Source organism: Myodes glareolus, chromosome 13 (assembly GCF_982192425.1).
Source record: "Myodes glareolus chromosome 13, mMyoGla1.1, whole genome shotgun sequence".
Lineage (NCBI taxonomy): Eukaryota > Metazoa > Chordata > Mammalia > Rodentia > Cricetidae > Myodes > Myodes glareolus.
Window position 1 is genome coordinate 52,066,431 of NC_142038.1, and position 23,377 is coordinate 52,089,807.

General features: G+C 48.5%; 1 protein-coding gene across 3 annotated transcripts in view; it reads left to right on the forward strand.

Moving 5' to 3' along the window:
- Positions 1-23,205, forward strand: part of Sil1 (SIL1 nucleotide exchange factor) — a 244,442-nt gene extending 221,237 nt beyond the window's left edge. For all 3 annotated transcript variants that reach the window (XM_048442449.3, XM_048442448.3, XM_085699710.2), the window contains 3 exons: positions 20,695-20,791; positions 21,217-21,381; positions 22,696-23,205. In XM_048442449.3, coding sequence (XP_048298406.1) covers positions 20,695-20,791; positions 21,217-21,381; positions 22,696-23,052 — 619 coding nt within the window. In that variant the 3' untranslated portion in view covers positions 23,053-23,205. The remainder of the gene's footprint in view (positions 1-20,694; positions 20,792-21,216; positions 21,382-22,695) is intronic.
- Positions 23,206-23,377: the final 172 nt, after the last annotated feature.

Genomic DNA, 23,377 nt, shown 5'->3' on the forward strand with positions numbered 1-23,377 from the left:
AGCCCACTCCTCAACTGTGCTGTAAAAGGTTAGTAAAGTTTTAATGTTTTAACAGTCTGTTTTGATGTTTCCATTTGGCCAAGCTCAGTGGTTTTGGAAACAAGGTTAGCTACCTTTGAAACTGTTTCTAAGACTGACCAAAAAAAAAAAAAAAAAAAGCTTTAGCCCAAGAAGAAGTACGTGCGCTCAGTCTGGGTCCATAGAAGCTAAGATTCACTCCAGACGCTGGCCTAGTGACTCATTCTGTTCTGAGGAAGGCCAGGGGCAGAGTGGGAGGTGTGAACCTGCTTTTCTCTGGGGAGAGCTTAACTAGCTGCGGTCAAGCGCTGTCAACGGGAGCAGGAGCAGAGCCAATTTAGAGGACTTCCGGCCAGGGCCATCCATGTGCAAGCTGCCCTTCAGCCCAGCCCCTGGTTTTTACATCTGGCCTCAGATGACTGCTTTGAATCAGACCCTCCAGTGTGACTCCAAGAGCCAGGAGTAGCCAGAGCATTTGGTTGTTCTATGCTAGCTAGCACTTATATTTCTAGGGAAAGCCTCAACGGACACTTAATAGCAGTAGAAAGGACTTGGTTGCTAGGTGCTGACTAGTACCATCCCTTAGAGCAGACCCTAGGCTCATTGTGAAGTTGGAAAATCACTTAAGAATATGCAGAGCTGAGGCCTAATGATGTCCTTCTGGGCCCTGACTCTTGATGCACTGGCTCTAGCTGGCTCCTCAACATCTCAGCACCTGGGGAGCCACGAGCTTGTTCTGAGCTGCAGGAAGAAGGGTGTCTTCTGAGCTGTGTGAAGTTAGGCCGAAGTCCCTGAAGTCCTGTGAAGGGAAGGTGCTTTGTCAAATAGACAGGGTGTTGACTGGAGCCGACCAAGAGTCAGTATGTGGTGGCAGGCCTGCATCACCTCTCTCTTTAAGCTAGATGCAGGGAGAGCCCCACTGGGAGCCCTTTGAGCAGAGTCACTGTATGGGGTAGACATTAGGGTGAGCAGCTGCTTTTAGAAGTACCGTGACCCTGGAGAACCCTTGTGGAAAACTATGACTGTTTTACTGAGGGGGCATTGCAGCCACCCCAGGACTTTTTGTCCAAGACTCCTCAGAGTCAGAGACAGAGTTTCTTTGTGTAACAGCCTTGGCCATCCTGGAACTCACTCTGTAGACCAGACTGGCCTCAAACTAACAGAGACCCGCCTGCCTCTGCCTCCCAAGTGCTGGGATTAAAGACGTGTGCCACCACCTCCTGACTTAAACGTCTTTTAAAAGGTTTATTTATTTATTTACTTATTTACCTATTTATTTTATTTATTTGATGTACACTGGTGGTTTACCTGTATATATTCTATATGAGGGTGTCAGATCCCCTGGAGCTGGAGTTGCAGACAGTTGTGAGCTGCCGGTTTGATTCTGGGAATTGAACCCGGGTCCTCCAGAAGTGTACCCAGTGCTCTTAACTGCTGAACCATCTCTCCAGGCCCCATTATTTTTGGTTGTGAGCCTAGCATTTAATGGCTAGTCCCCATTATTACAACATTTTAAATGTCATATTCTGTAGGTCTTTAAAGTGTTCAAAGACCATCTATTAAAAATATATCTGTTTGACCTTGAAAACATACCTATAAATTGTTATAGATGATTAACTACTAACTTATCTTTCTACATTATCCTAAATAGCTTTCAAGGACCCAAACTTTACATTACATTTTTAAATGAGCTACATAGGTACAACACCTTAAGCAAGAGTAGAAGCATATGTATATGTGTATATATGTGTGTGTATATATATATATATATATAGTATAACAAAAATAACCTTAACAGTCCATACCATTGTAAAATATTTGAGACTAGTAGTTATTCAAAATTATATTCAACAATTCACCCTTTTATCCCATCATTTCTACACTATATTCCCCCTTTCCCCTCAGAAAGAGATTCCCTGAATCTAATCTCCTTTGTTCAGCTTTTTTTCTGACCATGACCAATAACAACTTGTAATCAAGTCCCCTAAATGATGACAAACATCCATAACCCACCGAATGACCAAAAACCACCCACCAACCTCTTGGGAATATGAGCATCATATTCTCTAGACTGCTTCCTGTTGTCTATGGGTGATGACATCTTCAGGAGCTGTGTACAGCAGGGCCTCTTAAAGGTGCTGTGCCTTTGTATGCTGAGCCTACCCGAGAGATCACATTCTCAGGTCCTATATGGATATTCGAGCTTCCATATTGGACACCATATATTACGAGTCTTTTTCTGACACTCCAGCCAGTTCCCAAATAATGGCACAGAGACTTCTTATTAATTATGAAAGCTCAGCCTATAACTTACGCTTGTTCCTAACTAGCTTTTATAACTTAAATTAACCCATCTGTATCTCCTCTTTCTTCTCTGTGCCTCCTGACTTCTCCCACATGCCTAGATTTCTCCTCCTCTTTGTTTCTCTCCCCAGAAATCCAGCCTATACCTCCTGCCTAGCTATTGACTGTTCAGCCTTTTATTACACCAGTCACAACTATATACCTTCACACAGTGTACAAATAGCCCACAACATCAGTGTCCTTCTCCTGGAAAGGAAAAGTTCACTTTATGTTGGGATTGGTCTGTGTAGTGCCATTGGCTGCCAGACTCACCCCACTTGAGAGAACAGCTGAGGGAACCACACCTAGAGAGGCAGCCTGAGAGGCGTTCACTGGTTATTCTTGCTTCTGTCATCCTGCCTTTCAATGGGACCCAACAAAGTCCCTTTTCCTTAGATGATTTTGAAATTTAGTTTAGTCACTACTGATGGCCCATGCCTTCAATCCCAGCACTGGGGAGGCAGAGGAAGGTGGATCTCTCTGAGTTCAAGGCCAGCCTGGTCTGCATAACGAGTTCTAGGACAGCCAGGACTGTTGACAGAGAAACTGTGTCTTGAAAAATCAAACCAAAACAACAACAACAATGCCATAACCCCTGATATAAAACAGATTCCAGATGATATGTTTTCTTGGTGCGGTCGCATACCTAGTCTGTGCCTTGTACACAGTGGGTGCTTGCTTCACGCTCCTTAGAGGTTTGCTGAGCTTCACCTGCTTCCGGCTTCTAGGAGAAAGTGAAAGTCCTGACCCTGTCGTGCGTCCACTCGTGTCTCCCTTCCTCTACTTCAGACAGACAGTACAGTCAGTCTTACAATGTCAGAGCCTTGCCAGCTGCACTGATAGGGACTTTATTGGTTTCCCTCCAGTCGTAGTCTTTCAGTTGTGCACAAGAGATGATTTCACCACGGCATAGCACTGCTTGTAACAGGGGCATGGCTCCCTCTCAGACTAGGTCGTCACCCTGCGCCCATCTTGAGCTGGTGCTTAGCTTATTGTGCCTAAACATCAGGAACTGTGAGAAATTCCCATTCCACTTCTCTCCCAGGCTGCTTGTGCCAGCTGCAAGGCCCTCATGAGCCTGTTAGGTGTCTCTCGGTGGCAGATTCATTGTTCCATATTTTTATTTAATTACTTACTTTTACAGCTCTCAGAATAAATCTAATTATCCATCTGTTATGCTACATTATGCCACTGCAGTTCCTGCGATCCTTTCTCATCGTGGGATGTTTGTCAGCTTGACCTTGCCCTCGTCCAGCGCTCTCGTTCCTCTGTGTGGCTCAGTGCCACCTCCTCAGTGGGTCTATCACAACCCCAAGCAAAGCTGACTTCAGATTGCTCTTAGAACCATGGTTGGTAGAAGAAAGGGCCAAGGAGCCATTCCTGAGTAGTGTGTGCTGACCTGAGAGATGTCTGGAGAGCTTGATGGAATGCCAGGACGGAAGTCAGAGAGTTCTGACACTGCCCTGATCCTCACTGAGAGCCCTCACCGGGGGTCAGCCAGACAGGTGAAGTCAGGCTAAAAGGCAACGGTGGCCACCTGTGAGCATATGTGTGCAGTGCCTAGCCATAGAATTGAGTCACAGCTGGCTTCATACATGGCAGAGGCAGCCATTTAACTTATTAGAGATTTTATTTTATTTCAGGAGCCATATGGAGGTTAGTAGCCCATCAGTCTTTGTTTCTCTTTCTCCTGCCTAAAGTTCTATTAGTATGATTAGAAATTAGTTTATCTGTTTTAAATATTAATTTTTGTTTATAGGCAAATGTTGGCATTCCCAGGAAAAGTACTGGGGAGGGGTTGTTGGACAGCTCTGCTGTATCCCTTTCTCAAGTAGCCAAGGGATCACAGATGTGGGGGCACATGAGGGGTTTGGCCAAAGGAATCAAACAGAAGAGAAGGAAAAGGGAAGAGAAGGTAATGTTCAGGACATTGCTTGGGGTGATCTTCAGAGCTTTACCACTGAGGAAGGAAGGAAGATCATGTGAAGCCCAATTCCATGCCAAGTTTACAAGGCTGGCCACTCCGGTCTCATTGTCCTGGTGGAGATAGGATACAGGCATGACGTATCTCTCTGGGTAGCTCATTACCTCGTGCCTTGCACTGGACTAGACACCTGGAATGGGGATGAAGAGACAACAAAGCGCAGTCCATATTCAAGGAAATTCATGGTTTGCCGAGAAGCTAACCGATCAGATTGATGAGAATGTTGAAGGGGGGTAAAGGCATCAGGAAGACAGGAGGACCGCAGTGAGGGCCGCATCGTCCTTGGATGGGAGTGAGCAGAAGTGACATTTGAGGAGAGACTTGAAACTAGACGGCTGAAGACAGAATCAGGGAGGAGGACAGGTAAGGGCTTCCATAGGGGCTGATGTAGAGCACAGCATGTTTAGCTGAGAGAGTCCCTGGGAAAAGGGGACCCTCCTTCATTACTCCACGGCTTTCAGTCCTGACAGAGTTCATTATTTTCAGCAGAGGCCCTGGGCTGCTTGATCACCACTTGCAAAGCGCGCGCCTCAGGCCAGGAGAAGGGAAGTGTGGCGCCCGGCTTTCCTCGTGAGCACGTTGCTTAGGCACTGTCCTGCTGTCCCACCACGGAGCCCTCTGCTCAGTTGGAGTCACTGGGTTTCCCTTATCCACACATGCTCCAGCCTGCCTCAGCCCTCATTAAAGGACTTCCAACCAGGACTTGACCAGCCTGGAGCTCAGTATGGCCCAGTGGCTAGGCCCCCATCTTTCCCTTTCTGGTTAAAAGTTGGCAGGCATCAAAGAGCGCAGGATCAACCCACCCTTTGGTGATCATGTTCCCAACCCAGTCACAGGACCTCCGCAGCCAAGCTTGCCTGTCATCAGAGCCTCTGGTGATTTTCTCCAAATTCCCCTCATTCTAACAAGCAAGATTCAGTGACTAATTGCTGGTATTTTTTCCCTCAAGACTATTTATATAGGCTGTCATGTTGAGGGGGTGGGGGAAGGGAAGCAGTCTCTGGGAGGGCGGGTGGTGCTGGTCCCTGCTACTGCCATCATTAGACTGCAGCCCGTGTAGCATTGATGTCCACACTTTGTCTTTATTCTCCTGTTTTTTTTGTCATTCCGACATTTGGCTCTTTGAACATCTAACATTTCTTTTATGCTTCCCATCTCCGCGGAAGATTGTTGTATTTTGTCCCCCACTGAAGCCCTGTTTTTTTTTTTTTGTCAGATTTTTCACTTTCTTCTTTATTGTATTTTGATCAGTGTGGCCAGGTAGGTCTGGGTTTTATTGGGAGCTTTTCATCTTCTTGGCAGTGGCCCTCACAGCCTGGTCTCTGCAAGAACTGGGCTCTCCTACCTGCCCCGAGGCTAGCCTTTCCCGACCAGGCCATGAGAGAGCCCAACTTGCTGTGTCCTGGATACTCTTGCTTTTCAGACTGAGGTGTGCCCTACTCTTGCTTTTCAGACTGAGGTGTGCCCAAAAGCACCCGGAAGGCTTGTTAAATGCAGATGGCCACTCCTCTTCCCCACAGTTACTGACCCAGCAAAGCTGGCCCGAGGCCTGAGGATTTGCATTTCTGCCTAGTTCCCAGATGTTGCTAGTGCTGCTGGCCAGAGAGCGGACTTTAAGAACCATGCTACAGAGCCATTTGTCTCCAGTCTGGCGTCTACACTGGAGAGGTGGATTAGCAGGACACACAAATGGCCTCTTCTCCCCATCCTGAGTCAAACTTTGAAATCAAATGATGGATGATGTTGGCAGTTAGCATCGCGATGTGCTTGACTCCATGATCCCACGCCCATCTTGTGTGATACTCACAGTGTTCCTCTGGTGTCTTGACAGAACAGTGCGGGTGAGGTAGACACCTCCGTGGCCTTCCAGCTAGCAGCTTGCAGTGCGTGCCTCCTGGAATCTTTTGAATGCTCATGCTGGGACTTCCAGGACTTTGCCCCTTTTAAGTTATATGACCTTGGAAAATTACTTGGCTTTCTGTGACTCAGTTTGTGGTCTAGTGAAATGGGAACAATAGTATCTGCCTCATTGAGTTATCGTGGGAGGACATGAGCTGGTATTTGAGAAGTACTTGAGAGTTACTGAGTGGAGGTACCCCAGAAGCCGTTCTCCTCAGGACTGAAACACTGCCTTAATTCTTGCATTCTGTCAGCAGCCGCCGAAGGAGCTGAAGAGGGTATGCCATTACCCTCCAGACAGTGTCCAGGGCCCCAGGAATGGGGTCTGCTCCTCCTCTGCTCATTTGCAGACTTCTCTCTGTGGTCTGCCCTGCTGGAGAATGGCATTTGCCACCAGGAGCTGAAGCGAGCACAGTAGTGGATGGCTGAGTCAGGGTGTGAAATCCGAGGTCAGGAGGTCAGGAGGCGTGGGCCTCAGAGTTATTTTGAATCGATTGTACTAGGTCTGGGGTGTTGGTGTTTTGTTCTTCTACCCTTCCTCCAGCTCCCGACATTATCAAGATGGCTAATCTTGATAATGCTAATAATATTGACTTACTGAAAAGCAGTATCAGGTATCTTATCATGTTTTTTATTTAATATTCATGAGGACTTTATGAAATAAGTTTCATTTTACAGATGTAGGTGTCTGACAAAGATAGATGAACTTGTCTCAAGGCCATGCAGAAAGGACATCTGGATTCAAATTCAGATCTGTGTAGCATTTCTATTCTTCCCTCTGTATAGTCAGACTTTAACCTGTTCCCAGGGACCCCACCCTCAGCTCAGTACCCAGCTTCTATGAAAAGCACGTTCTTACCCTTGTGTCTTTCACAGAGCCTGACACAAGCCTTACACAGACAGTGGTCGGCCATATGTTCCTGTTGTGCCTATTGTTCCAGTGCAATAATTAATAGCGCCATCTTTCACTCTTTTGTCCCGCTTGAGACAATAAATTATATGATCACCCTGCTTATATGTGACTGTTCCCAACCAAGGGGCAGTAGCATTTTAATAGGGCACCCTGAAAGACTGAATTGTCTTTAAGATTCAAAGAAAAAAATCCCAGATGGTAAAATGTGAAGCACTTTTATGGCCTAGGGGCCAAGAACATTGTCCCGCAACCCCCCATGGGAGATCAGACTTGAAGACTATTATGGGTTAGTGTGCCTGCACTTAGATTCCGTGGACACCCAAGTGTCTGACGCACAGGCAAGAAAGGGCAAAGCTCCCTACCCTAACCTACCCCCCTCCCCGCACCCACAGTAGATCCCAGGCTTGGCCTTATCCACAATGCCACCTCTAGCTCCCAATGGGGCCCAGGTCCCAGTTTCCCAGCGTCTTCCATTTTAGGTTTTTGCCTACCTCACCTCACATCCTGCCCTGTATCCTGGACATGGGCTGTGCTAGGATTGGGTCAGGCACATTCAGGCGGGCTGGCCTTGTCCCATATGCAGGCAGCTGGAAAGGGTCATGCATTTGCCAATCCACATTTGAACTGGCTTAATATTTTCTCTTTTTACCTTGTGATCTGAAATTCAGTCTGTAGCGCCAGGCCTTTGTTTCCCTTGCTAGACTATAGAGATTTTGTATTTGATTCCGTGACAGTTGCTGAATCTTAAACAAACCGTTCATACTCTGACACTATTTTATGAGTGTAACTTTTCCTTTGACATTAAAATGATCTTTGCAGAAGGCCTTTTAATGATTTATCAGAGACAGAGTTAAAGGGATTATGGAAGGAAATTTTTAACATTTTCTTAAAAATAAAAAGATCCTCCTTGTCTTTTTTTTTTTTTGAGGCAGGGTTCTCTGTGTAGCCTTGGCTGTCCTGGAACTCACTGTGAAGACCAGGCTGGCCTCAAACTCAACAGAGATCTGTCTCCCAAGGGCTGGCATTTAAAGGTGTGCATACCCAGCAAAAACTAAATTTTATTGACATCAGATGGACAGTGTTAACAGAATTTTAGCCTTTCCCCTCTGCTCTTAGTGACTTTAGATTTTGCCAAGACATCTTCCTGAATGATCCCATCATTGGGCAGCCCTGTCTGTCCACACATAACAGGGGCAGGAACTATTCCCATTCTTTACTCTGGACTTAAGACCCTTAGCTGCCTGCTGAGCACAGTCACTATTTGTAGAACAGCTGGCTGGACCAGGAGTCCCAGGAAAAGTGTGTTCACAACCCCACCCGTCCATTATTCTGTCTCTAGAGGCTATGAGTCACTGGACTATCCCTCGGTTCTTAAGGACTTCTCTAGAATCAGAAGCCTTTATTCCTTCTAGGCCCCTAATTCTTGCATCTGATGAATCAGGAAAAGGGCCTCTGGCAAGATCAGGCCTCCTTCTTATAGCTAAGGAAGCTGTGGGAGAGTGTCTAGCTGCCCAAGGCTTTAGGTTCAATTCTTGGTACTAACAAGAGAGGGGCTCTCTTTAGCCTTCTTTTTCAAAACTTTATTTCTGCATATGCATGTGTGCCTGCTTATCTGTATGTGCAACATATGTGTGCAGGTACCCATGGAGATCAGAAGAGGGTGTCAGATTCCCTGGAACTGGGAACTACAGGTGAGCATTCATGTGGGAGCTGGGAAACAAACCCAGGTCCTCTGTGAGAGCAGTCAGCGCTCTTACCTGCTGAGCCATCTCTCCTTGTGATCCCTGAGCCAGGCTGAGGAGGCCACTCCTCTGTTACAGCACAGGCAAAGCTGCATGTGAGTGGGCACTGTGAGACCATCCTCACCGAGTGATCCAACCCCAGGGAAACCAGGAGCCTGGTGCCGCATGTGCCTGTTAGAACCTGAATTAATTGTAAAGATCCTTCCAAATACAATGATGTAAAATATCTAGATGGTTCACCATATTGCTCACCATATTTAAACTGTCAGAAACCTTAAATATCTGAGCAAAACCTCAGCAAACAAAGGATATTTTGAGGCGTGTTGTGTATGTTGCACAGCAGAGACATTTGTAGATATACGACTTCCAAATCCTGTAAATGAAGCTCTGTGCTGTTGTCATCCTCAGCTCTAGACCATCCCACGGCTGCTGCCTTTCTTTTGCTATTAGGAGATGGCTCATTCATAAACATTTCTACAGTTGTGTGGCAAAAGCAACTCCTATTGAGATGATTTTTCATACAGTGAGATATGCTATGTTTACTGAGATTTTTAGAGCACAGAGAAGGGAGGGGATTGAGGGAAGGGATGATTGGCTTCCAGAGCTCATTTCAGAGCTCTTGAGAACACGGACTGGGGGAGTGGGGAGTCTGTACTGAGTCATGCGGGTCAGCTGACAGTATTTACTGTTGTAGCTGAGAGCAGGGCGACTGTGGTTTGCTGGGAAGAGCCTCTTGCTGTGCACCTGTGGGTGGCAGGCCACCAAGTGGTATAAATGACCTAAGTGCACACCTTCTCTGAACTCTCCAGTGAGCATGAGAAATCTCAGGGTGGAGAAGAATCCAAAAGCTCCTCCATGCTTTAGCTTAAATTTTCTTCTGCTTAACCTTGTTATTCCTCCCTCACCCCTCACTGCCAGAGACAACTGCACAGACTTCTTAGAATAATTGGAGGCCACAGAGAATTCTCTTTAGCCTTCTCTCTTCCACGTCCCCCACCCTGTGGTGTCCCTCTAGCCCAGTCTAATTAGCTTCTTTGATCCTTCCTCCCAGTCTTTCCCTCTAGCCTGTTAATTACACTTCTCCCCCTTGCATTCCTTTAGTGATGCCTTTGTCTGTGCAGCCACAGAGCTGAGACTGAGAACTCGGCCATTGCTGGGAAGCTGTGTTGCCTGTACCCTGCCACACGCTGAGAAGCCTGGAAACCCGGGGATATCATCGGGGACATCGTAGAACTTTAGTAATTGTCTTTTGTCACCTGTGACTCTACGAGGCGTCATTGCGCACCCCACTTTACAGATACCAGAGGGAGGACATACAGCCTGGAAATGCTGGGCGTAGGACTTGAACCCAGGATCTCGGATTCTAGATCCATGCGCTCTTCACTCAGTTCACTCACTGTCTTTTAGCTATCAAAGGACCTGCCCATTCATCAGCCCTCCGCTGGGATCACTGTCCCTTTGTGCCCTTGCCGCAGAAGCTCCCGTGACCGTCTGCGGTTAGAGCTGCTTCTGCAGAGAGCAGGTTCAGATCAATTCTTGCCTTTTTCTTTTCTTTTCTTTTCTTTTCTTTTGTTTTCTTTTCTTTTCTTTCTTTCTTTTTTTTTTTTTGAGATAAGGTCTCTTATATTCCAAACTGGCCTTTAATTCACTCTAAAATCAAGGATGACCTTCAACATCTGATCCTCCTGCCTCTACCTATGATTTTGGTTTATGAGGTTCTGAGGACTGAACCAAGGGCTTCATGTATGTTAGGCAAGCACTCTTAGCAGCGGAGCTACAATCTCTAGATAACTTGCTCACAAATTAAACTCACTTCTCCAACAGTTTCATTTCTCAGGAGATTAAGAAAACAACAAAGAAAAAAATCCCCACTAAAATTGTCTTGTGAATAAAAAGAAGAATTCTCTGGTGCAGTGAGCGGCTGGGGAGCCTTTGCAGAGGCTGACTGTGTTTGGAGAGGGACACAGGAAGTCTCTGACTACAGATCTTAGAGACAGCAGATTTCAGAAGGGTCCAGAGACAGTAGATGTGATGTCTGAACTAGATCTTTGAAAAGAAGGATGACTCAGTCTGGAAACTGAGAAGTTCTAAAATAGAGTCCTAGTGATTGCTGCAGGGGCCGAGGGAGCGGCCTAAAATCGGGGCCTGAGTTGGGACTTTCTTGAAAAGCTTAAAAAATCAACAAGGTAGGAAAACAGTAAACCTCTGAGAGCCAGGAGGAGCCAGACGGGGAAAGCTGGTGGCTACAGACTTGAGAGGCTGCCATTGAGAGAGGCGGGTCCAGATGGCCTGTTGAGTCACATGACCCCGTGTGGTGGGCACCCATGGTTCCTGTTGTTTGCCTCTGCCTTCTTTTTCTAGGGCAGTGGGCTTTCCGCTGGAAAGAGTAGACAAGCACAGCTAAGAGGGGTTAGTGGCAGGAGCATGGCTTTGAGTAAATGAGCCACTGGCTCTCCAGATGAAGTTCTGAAAAATCACATGACATCTTCATGAGGCCTGTGTGTGCGTGGATCTTTACAGTGTATTGGGGGCTGAAAGGGCAGAGGACCCAATCTTGCAGATTAATTTAATGTTTAAGTCGTTCCCTATTTCCCTCCCCGCTTCCCCCCCTCTTTATTGAGAAAACAAATATCAATTTCATTGATCTCAGTCAACACAACACAGAAACAAGTGTAGCATGCCCGTGCCCAGCCGTCCATGTCCCCATACATACCACGAGCTGCCCTTGCACACCTTCCTACCTTTAATTCCCTGTTGAGAAAACCTTGCCAGCTAAGAGATTACGATGACAGGGCCTCAGAGGAAGTCTGCATTTGTTGAAAATGTGCTGGAGTCACAGCGTGATCTGCTGCACGCAGGAAAGGTGGCGAGGGTGTAGAGTTGAGTAGCCTCCTCAGACCCAGCGTTTGTGGGAGGTCAGTTCAGCGAGGCCTTCCATGGGAACCCCAGAGCTCACGTCACACTCGGCCCAGGCTGGGATTTGAATCTTCTTTCCCCTCCCGTCCTTCCCTTCATGTTTTGATACTTTTATTAAAGCACAGCAACAGATAACACAGAAGGCTGAATAATTAGCATGATGGGTCCATGGCAGAGTGAAGATCAAAACAATCAAAGCGAAGGCTAGGATAAAAGGCTCCTAGCAAAGTCATGTTTTAAATTTTCCTATTAAAATTTTAACTTTAGGCAGCTGGAGAGAAGGCTCAGTAAGTAAGAGCGGTTGTTGCTCTTGTAGAGAACCCAGGGGTTCGGTTCCAGGCCACTCATAACTACCCAGCACTTCAGCTCCAGGGCGTTCTAACGCCCTCTTCTGGCCTCCACAGGAACTGCATGCATGTGGTACAATCATCCATAAACATTAAAACAAATATTTTTTAGATACTTTTTAATTATTTTCTTTTTTGAGACTATAATATGATTACAGCATTTCTCTTACCCGTTTTTGTTCTTCTAAGCCCTCTCCACCCCTTCTTGCTCTTTTTCACATTCATGGCCTCTTCTTTTCATTAAGCATTGTTACATGTATGTGTATGTGTTCTAACCACGTAAGTATAACATGTTCGATCTGTATAATGTTACTTATGTATGTTGTCAGGACTGACCATTTGGCATTGATAACCAATTGATACGCTCTTTCCTAGGAGACTCTCGTTCTCAGCGGTCCTTAGTTGTTTGTTTGTTTGTTTGTTTTTAGTGGAGTTGAGGCCTCCTGGGCTCCCCACTGCAGTCCATGTTGATATGTCTGCTGCTGTTCTTCTTCAGCTCCTGCTTGGGCAGCCGTGCTGGCTTTATGGGTGTGGGTATGGCTTCTGATATTCCTAGGAGACAATCTCACATCAAACTCCCTGTTCCTCTGGCCCATAAATCTTTCTGCCCCCTCTGAGTCCACACATGGATGCACCATTGGGGCTGGGCTCTGCATCTTGATTAGTTGTGGTTTCTGTAATGGCCTCCATGTATTGTAAAGAGAAGTTTTCTTGGTGAGAGGTGAGACCTACACTTATCTGTGAGTACTAGAACAAACTTTTAGCTTGTAGTTGGGGATTATTCTGGTTTAATAAAGTGACAGTTGTCAGTGCTCCAAGATCTGTGACTTCACTAACCCTGGGTAGTTGACCAGGTTTCCAGTACCAGACATGGTTTCTCACTTGTTTAGTGGATTTTTTTTTTTCAAGGCAAGGTTTCTCTGTGTAACAACTCTGTCCCAAAACTTACTCTGTAGACCAGACTAGCCTCAAACTCAGAGCTCTGCCTACTTTTGCCTCCCAAGTGCTGGGATTAAAGGTGTGACCCCCCGCCGACTGCCCAGATTGGGAGCTCCTTCAGTCCAAGTAGACAGCTGTTGGTTGCTGCCAAGGCATGTGTGCTAACCCCTACTCCTGCACCTTTAGGATTATAATGCCATGCTGGTCATTGTTGTGGTATAATCTTTTAAAGTCATTTAATTTAGAGACCATGTGTGGTAACATATACCTTTAATTCCAACACTTAAGAGGCAAACAGGTCTCTTAATGAGGGCTATATAGGAAAACCCTATCTCAAAAAAATTAATTTTGTCAGTAAAATGATACAAACAACTTACTTAATACATATACCAATCTGTATTCATTGTGTAGGGAAAATTGGCCCCGCAGAAGGTGTGGCGCAGCACTCACAGGGTGTAACTTGGTGTTTGCTTGTGTACATTTAACATCTTTTCTTCAGGGAGACTGAATGAGAAGCCCGGTGTTTAGTTTCATCAGACGATCATGTGACTGTCCTCCAGGAAGCTAATCTAAGCAAAGTCGGTTCTATAAAGGATTACCATAAGCTCAGAGGTAGCCTCAAGCATGGGGACAGAGGGACCTACAACACAGATGGCTGGCGGGACTGGGCTCTGGGAGCCCCGAGCATCCCATGGAGCTCCTGTGGAAGTCAGGGCTGCAAGAGTCACAGTGAGAACAAGAGCAGGGTCCTGTGGTGCCAGGTCACAGGGGAACCTTCTCTGGGCATTTGGTGCCTGAGCGTCAGAAGGGCCGTGACCTATCATGGCAGAATTCGGCACCTTCCACTTAGATGGGGCAGACTTGGAACGGGAGGTAGAGGCCTCCTGAGAGTGGACTGCAGTTCGGCTTCAGAAGACTGTTGGATAGCAGATGGGAGTGAGTTAAACCAGCATGCGGCTGTCTCGTTTGATGGTGATCTCTCTCCTGCTCTTCAAGTACTGGACAGCAGGTTATCAGAGGTGACATAGAAGACCACAGGTTAGGCTTCTGGCTAGTTATCACAAATGCTGGTTCTCAGGATACAGACAGACGGAACACGCACGGAAAAGGATACCTTTAGTGTATGAAGGTAGGGTTTAGATTTTGTATTTTCAAAAAGTGCCCCAAAATCAATGCTCCTTAGAGAAATCAGTGCAACATGTCTTCAGTCAGTTTCAGAAGAAATACAGCATTTCAAATAGAAGCATCTTGTGCCAGAAAATGTGATCCTTACAAAGAATGCAAAAAGCACATCAGAGCTGGGGGGCGCATGCCTTTAATCCCGACACTCAGGAATCAGAAGCAGGCAGATATCTTGAGTTTGAGGCCAGCCTGGTCTACAGAACAAGTACCAGGACAGCCAGGGCTACACAGAGAAACCCTGTCTCAAAAACAAACAAACAAACAAACAAACATGTCAGAAAGATATAATCTACAATGAAAGGAACTGGTGATTGGTTCAAGGATAGTTTGAGCATCCGAATACTGACTAAGGTGAATTACGTCCCGTAAGTTAAATGAGAGCCCATGAATCCATATTGGTATGTAAATGAACAATTGAAGACAGACCAGCTCTCTCCTGTACAGTGCCAACATACAAAGATGGAAGCCATGGCAGAGTGTATCTGTCATCATTTGACAACACAGAAATAACTGACCAAGAATTGCCAGTGAATGCTAGAACCAACCAGTGGTGAAAGACTCATGAGAAATGGGTTGTCTTACTATCTCCAAGGGTCTCCATGCAATATTATTAACTTCCAAGGGATAAATAATATTACAGTGGAGAGATCCGACAAGCCCTTCCATAATCAAATATTCGAAGTGAACATGACCAGCTGTGGGACTGATTGACATCTTGTGTCCTCTGATATGAAGTACTTAGAAATAAGCAATGGTTTTTGTGATATTTCTGCCAACATGAATAACCTCAGTCTAATCATGAGATAAATCCAAACTGAGGGACATTGTACAAGTGGCCTCCACTCTTAAATGTCAGTGTCCTGCAAAGCAGGACTTCCAGAGCAGAGGAGACTAACAGACTATGCTCGGACTGGACCTAGGATGAAAAGGTCCACCCTGGGGTGGTTGGCAGAAACTGAACGCCGTCAATGGCTGAGTCACTGTCAGCTTCCTGACCTGGCATCGTGTTGCCAGTTCTGCAGAAACCTGTTCCGCCGTGTTCAGGAGTAAACACACACCTGCCCTGGTGTGTGCCTGCTGCCCTGCGGACATGCCCAGAGCCCACGAGCCCACACTCCATCTGGTAATCTGGTAGCTGCAAGCTCTGCTCCAGGCTTCTACCTGAGCATTTCCTGGCCCCATCCAGCTTGTCAGCCTCCCCCATTTCTCATCCCAGACTTCTGCCTCCTCCACATTTTCTTCCTTTTCACAGATCCACATTTGACTTTTGGTCAGATTATCCCAAGCAGGGTTTCTGTGTACCCCACAGTGTCCTGAAGGTCAGTGCAGTAGCACAGAACCCCACATTTGACCCAGCGCTCTGCTGGAACCACCTTGAAATTGACACTCTCCGAAAGAGCCCACATTTTCATATATTACCTGGGTCTGAAAGTCATGTAGCTCGTCCTGAAGGTCAAGGCTAGAAAATGCAGTCCTGAGACCTGTGTCAGGCAGAATTCTCACGGGTCTCTGGCCCTGCTGGCTGCTCTTGAAGTCAGGTCTTTACCGGACAGGTAGCCAGACAGTTGCTCAGCTTAGCTAAAATATGACCGTGGCCATTGGAAAATTGACATTGCTGTCACCTGTTTGGTTTTAGCAACTGCAATCGCTTCCAGCTCTAAGATCCACCCTTCTCCCTGCCTGCCCCACTTAAGATTTACGGAGCCACAGCTGCCACTGCCCTCCACACACAGCCAGCTGACTCGCTGATTGTGAGCGCCCCAACAATCCAAGTGCTAATGCTATTTGTTCAATTTAGCCTGCTTAGCGGATCGTAGACGAGCTCCATCCTCCGTGTCCTCCTGTTGACTTTGAGCACTGGTGTTGCTGGCATCGGTAAAGAGCAAGGAAGGCGTCTGCCTATTGAACATACTCAGATGCCCTTTGTAGAACACCACCTTTCAGCCACCAGGACTGACCTCCTCCGGGCTCGGGCAGAACTCTGGTCCAGAGCCCATGGACTGAGAGGGATGGGGCTGGCATGGACATAGCTCTGCTCTTAAGAATCTGGTCAGGTCTCCTTGTGAAACAAGTCCACTATGGTATAGTCTTGGTATACACATGGTTTAGCATTAGTCATTCTGTCTCTAATGTGAGGTAACCCCAGCTCGGATTCCCAGGGGAGGACGCCATCAAGGGGCTTGTCCAAGTCATCAGCCACTGTTAACAGACTCTCCCTGACCGTCCTGCAGGCCTTGGCTCTCGCATGTTCTTAGAGCTTAGTCTGAGCTATGTAGGCATCCACCCCCCAACACACAGCTGTGAACAACAAGGGCCCGTGACTGGGTGCCTGGAGAGAAGGACTGTTCTGGAGCAGCGTAATGTCTGCTCCGGGCTGACGGAATGGAGCCTCTCTCCTGCCATCTGCACAGCCGTCCTGCTGTCTGTACAGCCGTCCTGCTGTCTGTACCTGCCTGCACAGTCTAAAGCCACCTGAAACCTCTGGCCCAACCTTCCCCCTTTCTGCTTCCTCAACTCTCTGCCTGGAAAGCACTCACATCCATTAGGGGTGTTCTGTGGGACCTTGAGGTCATGAGGTCCCAGGGCTGGGCCCAGAGCTGGTGCAGACACCCCATTTAATTTGGAGACATGGAAAAGTCTAGCCTTTCCATGTCTCCAAATTAAGGAGACATGCGGGCCCCGCTGCCCATGCCGTGTCTTGCCACAGGCACGTGTGTAACTGTGTCTAGTCCTCTGTCTACTTCCTGAGAAGTCCTCCAGCTGTCTTTCTCTCTGATTCTCATCCCTGTGTTTGGAACCTGTTCTCCCCTGCTCTAAATGAGCTTTGTTCCCTGGGGAGGCCGGACTCTGGTGGCGTGACCGTAGGTGGTTCTCGATCTTTGGCAGCTTGCCTGAGAAGTGAATTCTTTGCTCTGCTTCCAGCGTGACATGGAAGGGTTCTGATGCTTAGCCCTGCTTGATCTGCTAAGACCCTAACAGTGGATTTTGTGATAGATTTTGTTTGCTGTCTTCAGAGGGCCCATGGGAATGGGGCGCCTCAGAGGTGCTTTCTAGGGCTGATACACTGTCGGATCTCACAGCACCCCTTCTTTGGGAGGTAGCTTTGATGTTAGTGAATTTCCAGCACGGCAGTCTTCCCTTCATAGACCCTGTCTGTTGGGGGCAAGTGTTCCTTAGCCACGTGATGACAGAAATGACCTAATTAACTCACATTGATGAAGCAGCTGCCTGTCTCAAGCAGGGGGAATGAGGCAGGGAACAAGCCCTGCCCCAGGCCCCTGCACAGACTGCCTGCCATCTCCAGGGACATCTCCATTTCTCCTCAGGCTGCTCCCTATGCACAAGGGTGGAGCTACCATGGGACTGGTCAGCACTCTCCCTACATCTTTCTGATGGGCGAAGCCAGAACGGAGGATGAAGGAAAGTTGTGTGTAGCTAGGTCTGCTCTCAGCCTTGAAGCTGCTTCCTGGCAGGAGCAGAAGGGGCAGGCCATGGGGCCGGGGGGATGACTTGACCCCTAGCATTCCATCTGCCCAGCTTTGGGGTTACCGGTTGTATGCTGGGCCCCTTGTGAGGGCTGCCGTGTTGTGTACAAGTTTTCCTCCTTTCTCTGGACTCTGGACCAGAACAGAAGCTGACTGCTTCCAACTTGTCCTTGCTTCTCTGTGCCCCACCACACTGTTGGGAACACCGTGAGGCTGCCTGGCTAGCAAGTCAGAGTTTAGGAGGCCAGGTGCTTTGGAGGTTCCAGGGTGCTGGTGCCCCCTTAGTGATGAACTTAAGCTAGCCAACGACTCATGGGATTTTGGTACACCTTCATGAGCTGATAAGGTGTGTGTGACTATCAGCTACAAGCTGTGTGACCTTCAGCTTGACAATTCTCTTTTCAGGCGACCCCTGCATGGATCTCTGAGTGGGAGAGCCCTGAACTTGTTAAGAACCTGAATGTATAGGCTTCTGTGCTTGGCACATGCTCCATAATTGATCATTAATGTGATCTTAGAAACCAAAAGACCAGGGCTGGAGAGATGGCTCAGCGGTTAAGAGCATTGCCTGCTCTTCCAAAGGTCCTGAGTTCAATTCCCAGCAACCATCTGTAATGAGGTCTGGTGCCCTCTTCTGACCTGCAGGTATACACGCAGACAGAATTGTATACATAATAAATAAATATTTAAGAAAAAAACCCCAAAGGACCATGGTGCATGTGTGCAATCCTAGCATTCAAGAGCCCGAGACAGGAGAGTGGTGGTGGAGTTGAGGTTAGATTGGGTTTCATAGTGAGACAGTGCCGCAAACTAAAAAAATAAGAACACAAGGAATGTGCCAGACATAGTGGTGCACACCAGTAATCCAGAATCAGGCAGGTCTCTGTGAGTTCAAGGCCAGCCTGGTCTATATAGTGAGTTCCAGGTCTGTAGAGAGACCCTGTCTCAAAAAGAAAGGGAGAAAAGAAAGAAAAGATGTAAAAGTATATCTTTATCTGGGCTTCCCAGCATGTCCCCTGCCTGGTACCCTCCTTATATACAGGAGGGCTGAGATTGAAATATTTTTTTATATTTTTTATTTTTTAAAACAATATTTTCTCACTTTACATACCAATCCCATTTCCCTCTCCCTCCTGTCCTCCTGCTCCCCCACCTTCCACCCACCCCATCCTTCCATCCACTCCTCACAGAGGGTAAGGCTTCCCGCGGGGAGTCATCAAAGTCTGGCACATCACTTTGAGGCAGGAACAAGGTTCTCACCCTTCTATCTAGGCTGAGCAAGGTATCCCTCCAAAGGGAATGGGCTCAAAAGTCAGTTCAAGCACTAGGGATAAATCCTGGTCCCACTGCCAGTGGCCCCACAGATTGCCCCAGCCACACAACTGTCACCCACAATCAGAGAGCCTAGTTTGGTCCTATGCAGGTTTACCCACTGTCAGTCCAGAGTCAGTGAGCTCAGGTCAGCTGTTTCTGTGGGCATCCCCATCATGACCTCTTTGCTCATGTTACCACTCCTCCCCCTTTGCCTGGACTCTGGGAGCTCAGTTCAGTGCTTAGCTGTGAATCTCTGTATCTGCTTCCATCAGTTGCTAGATGAAGGTTCTATGATGAGAATCAAGGTAGTCATCAATCAGATTACAGAGGAAGGCCAGTTCAGGCACCCTATCCACTGTTGCTTAGGGGCTTAGCTGGAATATGGAATTGAAATATAAGGATTTATTTATTTTCTGTATATGTGTGATTGACTGCATGTATATTGTGCACAACATGTATAAATAATCCCTGGAGACCAGAAACTACAGGATCCCCTGGCACTGAAGTTGTAGGCAGGCATGCACTGCTAGGCAGGTGCTAGGAACCGAGCCTGGTTCTCTGCAAGGGAAGCTGGTGCTGTTAGCGCTGAGCCATCTCTTCAGCCCCAGGACGAAAGTGACTGTCCTGATGGCCTCACAGATTCTCAGCTCAGAGCGGGTTTTGAGTGTTCCTGCACTGTGCTGGGTCTGTTAGTGGTGGTGTCCTGTCTGTTCATTCCCTAGTGTGTTGTCAGGCATTATAGTGTGGCAGGCTCTGAGCTGAGCATGGAGAACCTGGGGACAGGGACGTCACAGTCACAGCTCTAGCAGAGCCTGCATGAAGATCTGCTATGCATTCAGAGACTCTGGTCTCTTGTGCTTTGCTTCTTCCCAGATGGTGTTCTAGCAGATCCTGAGTGCTGCATGGGTGGAGGGTGGGCCTGGCCTCCAGCTCTCGACCTAGAGAGCAGAGTCAGTTCTAGTTCTCCCTAGTGTGTGGCCACCTGGGTCATGGGAGATGGAGCTTCCAACCCTGGCTTCATACAGCAGGGACAGCGCAGTACCACCTCTGGGTGCTGCTTCAGTTTCAGAATGGTCTGATGGTGGGAGAAGAGATTTCTGTCCTAGAGTGCCTAGTCTGTTGGCTCCTGAGGATCAGCAGGCTGGCATGCGGTCCTTGGCCCTCTCATCTCTGCCTTAGCCCATTGTACCCAGGTGGATCCACATTCATTCATCTCCTTTTCCCAGATGAATAATCCTTGTTTAGGAAAAGGGCCATCCTTGAACTACCTGACTCTTCCCAGGGAGGTCGGTGTGGTATTAGCCCCAGCTCCGTCCCTGGACCCTGGGCCCAATGAAGCAGCCCATTTTTGTTTTTTGTTTTTTCCGGTGGTGGTTGTGGGGTTTTGTTTGTTTCTTGTTATTGTTTTCCTTTGGGTTGGGTTTTAGTTTTTTGCGGTTTTTTTGATATAGGATTTCTCTGTATAGCCTTGGTTATCCTGGAACTCACTGTGTAGACCAGGCTGGTCTTGAACTCAGAGATCCGCCTGCCTCATCTCCTGAGTTCAGGGATAAAAGGTGTGTGCCACCACTGCCTGGCCCAGTATCACAGTGTCTTGTGCTTCTCCCCGCAGCAATCCGAAGGTCCAAGTGGAAGCCATTGAAGGGGGAGCTCTGCAGAAGCTACTGGTCATCCTGGCCACAGAGCAGCCTCTCACCGCCAAGAAGAAGGCAAGGCCCTGTCTCTTGCCCCTGCCCAGTGTCCGGCACACCTGCGGGGCCTGAAGGGGAAAGACTCCTTCCAACTTATGCCATACATAGGGGCCTGAGCGCTTTCCACTGGTGTCAAGGAGAGCTCACACCAGCTAAAGTAGATGGCCGTGTCATCTGGAGGCCTGGGTCTAGCTGTGGCCCGATGGTCTTGTATCCCCCCAGTCTCCTGAGCCATGCTGTTTGTCCATTGTTTGCCTGCTTAGTGTTGTTAAAGTGGCTTCCATTACCCTGAGTTCTGGAGTACAGATATACCCAAGGGAATAAAGAGGCCAGGAAGGATGGAGGCTGGGCTGGGTCACTGGTTAATCTTGACTGCTTTTTCCTGTGCCTTAGAACTGGTACAGATCTGTGTGGCTCTCACTTACCCAGCCTGTGCCACCCAGGTCCTGTTTGCACTGTGTTCCCTGCTGCGCCACTTCCCCTATGCCCAGCAGCAGTTCCTGAAGCTCGGGGGGCTGCAGGTCCTCAGGAGTCTCGTGCAAGAGAAGAATGCGAAGGTCCTGGCCGTGCGTGTGGTCACGCTGCTCTATGACCTGGTCACCGAGAAGGTGAGTGCCTGCACCTGCTCTGCCTTCCCCTTCATTTTGCTCTGTGTTCACTTCTGGTCATTTAACCAAAGTACCCTCCCAAATGCTTCTGTCCAGCACTTGGGACAGAATGGATGGACGGACGGACAGATAGAAAAGATGTGTATCAAAAAGGATGTTATATGAGACATGACAGCTCAGCTGGATCCTGAGGGCTGGTGGGAAGGGAGGAGGTGCTAGCAATGTGAATGCCAAGTGTGCAGGCAGCCAGGCATCGAGGAAGGCGTAGGAGGGATGGAGCAGCAGAGCCTGGGAGCCATTCAGCAGCCAGGACACCAGGGCTAGGCTGGGCTGGTGCTAACTCTGGGGCTCTAGAAACCTAGACACACTTCCTCTGGGAGCTTTGGCTCTGAGCAAGGGCTCAGGACAAACTCCAGTGGTTTGTTACCTGGGGGAGACTTGGTGCCCAGTTCACTTTGGTTTTGGCAAACCTTTTTGAGAAGAGAGAAGTAGGCCTGGATTCTTAACCTCTGCAGTGGGTTCTCTTCTTAGCCTCTGTGGGGCCATTGCTGACTGGTGAGGCCAGCTGCCTGATCCTGGGCTTGATGCTCATTCACCATTGGAAGCCGCAGGCCTCCCCGCCCCATATTTCCTCTAAGCAGTGGGTCTCTCCTCCCTCTCTCCATCTCTCTCGTCTGTTTTTTCCTCTCTCCTTTCTCTTCCTCTTTCTCCTCTCTCTTCTCTTTCTCTCAGAGCCAAATATTAAGACTTTTCATTTGGCATTGTAAAAGGAGGGCCAGCAGGCCCAGAGGAGAGCTTGCCTGCTGACACTGCCAGGGAAGAACAGACCTCTCCTCTGGTGTCCCCTCTGTAAGTGCTATGGACTCAGCTGTTCTCCCTCAGGGAGGACAATGATGGCTCTGAGCCAGGGGACTTCAGGACCTCATGCGGTTCCTAAGGAAGAACTGTAAGCAGACATGGGTGGGTATTCCATAATGACCTAAGGATGTGAGTCATCAGCTTGCTTGGATAGACCACCATATATACCTCAAGGCTTTGACTCCGCAGCTAACTCCTCCTCTGCCTCAGCATTGGGGAGCCTCTACTGGGGGCAGCACCTTGGTGCCTGGGCTTCTATGTAGACATATGCCTACACATGCACAAACAGAGGGTTGAGGGAGCATATGAAAAGCCAGGAGTTCAGCTGACTGCCTCCCAGGAGGCCCCTGGTAGCCCAGAGTCATATAGAAATAGCTAAGCATCTCCTGATGGGAAGAGCCAGCCCAGCGCAGGTGGCTGCTGCCTGTTCTTACCCACCCTGTCCCGGCTGCACAGATGTTTGCTGAAGAGGAGGCAGAGCTGACCCAGGGTTCATCCCCAGAGAAGCTGCAGCAGTATCGCCAGGTTCACCTCCTGCCGGGCTTGCGGGAACAAGGCTGGTGTGAGATCACTGCCCACCTCCTGGCACTCCCAGAGCATGATGCTCGGGAGAAGGTGCTACAGACGCTGGGCGCCCTCCTGGCCACCTGCCGGGACCACTACCGTCAGGACCTCCAGCTCAGCAGGACACTAAGCAGTCTCCAGGCAGAGTACCAAGCACTGGCCTCCCTGGAGCTCCAAGAAGGCGAAGATGATGGCTACTTCCGGGAACTGTTGGCCTCCATCAACAGCTTGCTAAAGGAGCTGAGATGAGGCTGCCACACTGGTACCAGGACTGGACTGGGACGATGCTAGTGAGCACTTGGGTGGGCTCTTCCGGGGACATCAACCAGGAGGAGGACTTCCCTACTGGGGCATGAGTGTTATCTGGACAGAGCTGGCTTGGTGATTAAACAGAGACATGAAGACTGTGGTGTGTCTCTTGTGTCTGTGCACATCAGGGGTGCCTGAGGAGAGTTCTGTGAGCCACTGATGATGGGCCTCTAGTGACATGTTGGTCAGCCCAGGGCTTCTAGTAACAGATTTCTCAAGAAAGGCCTGCTGGAGTCCGCACGGTGGGAGGATCCTGGGTGGCCCT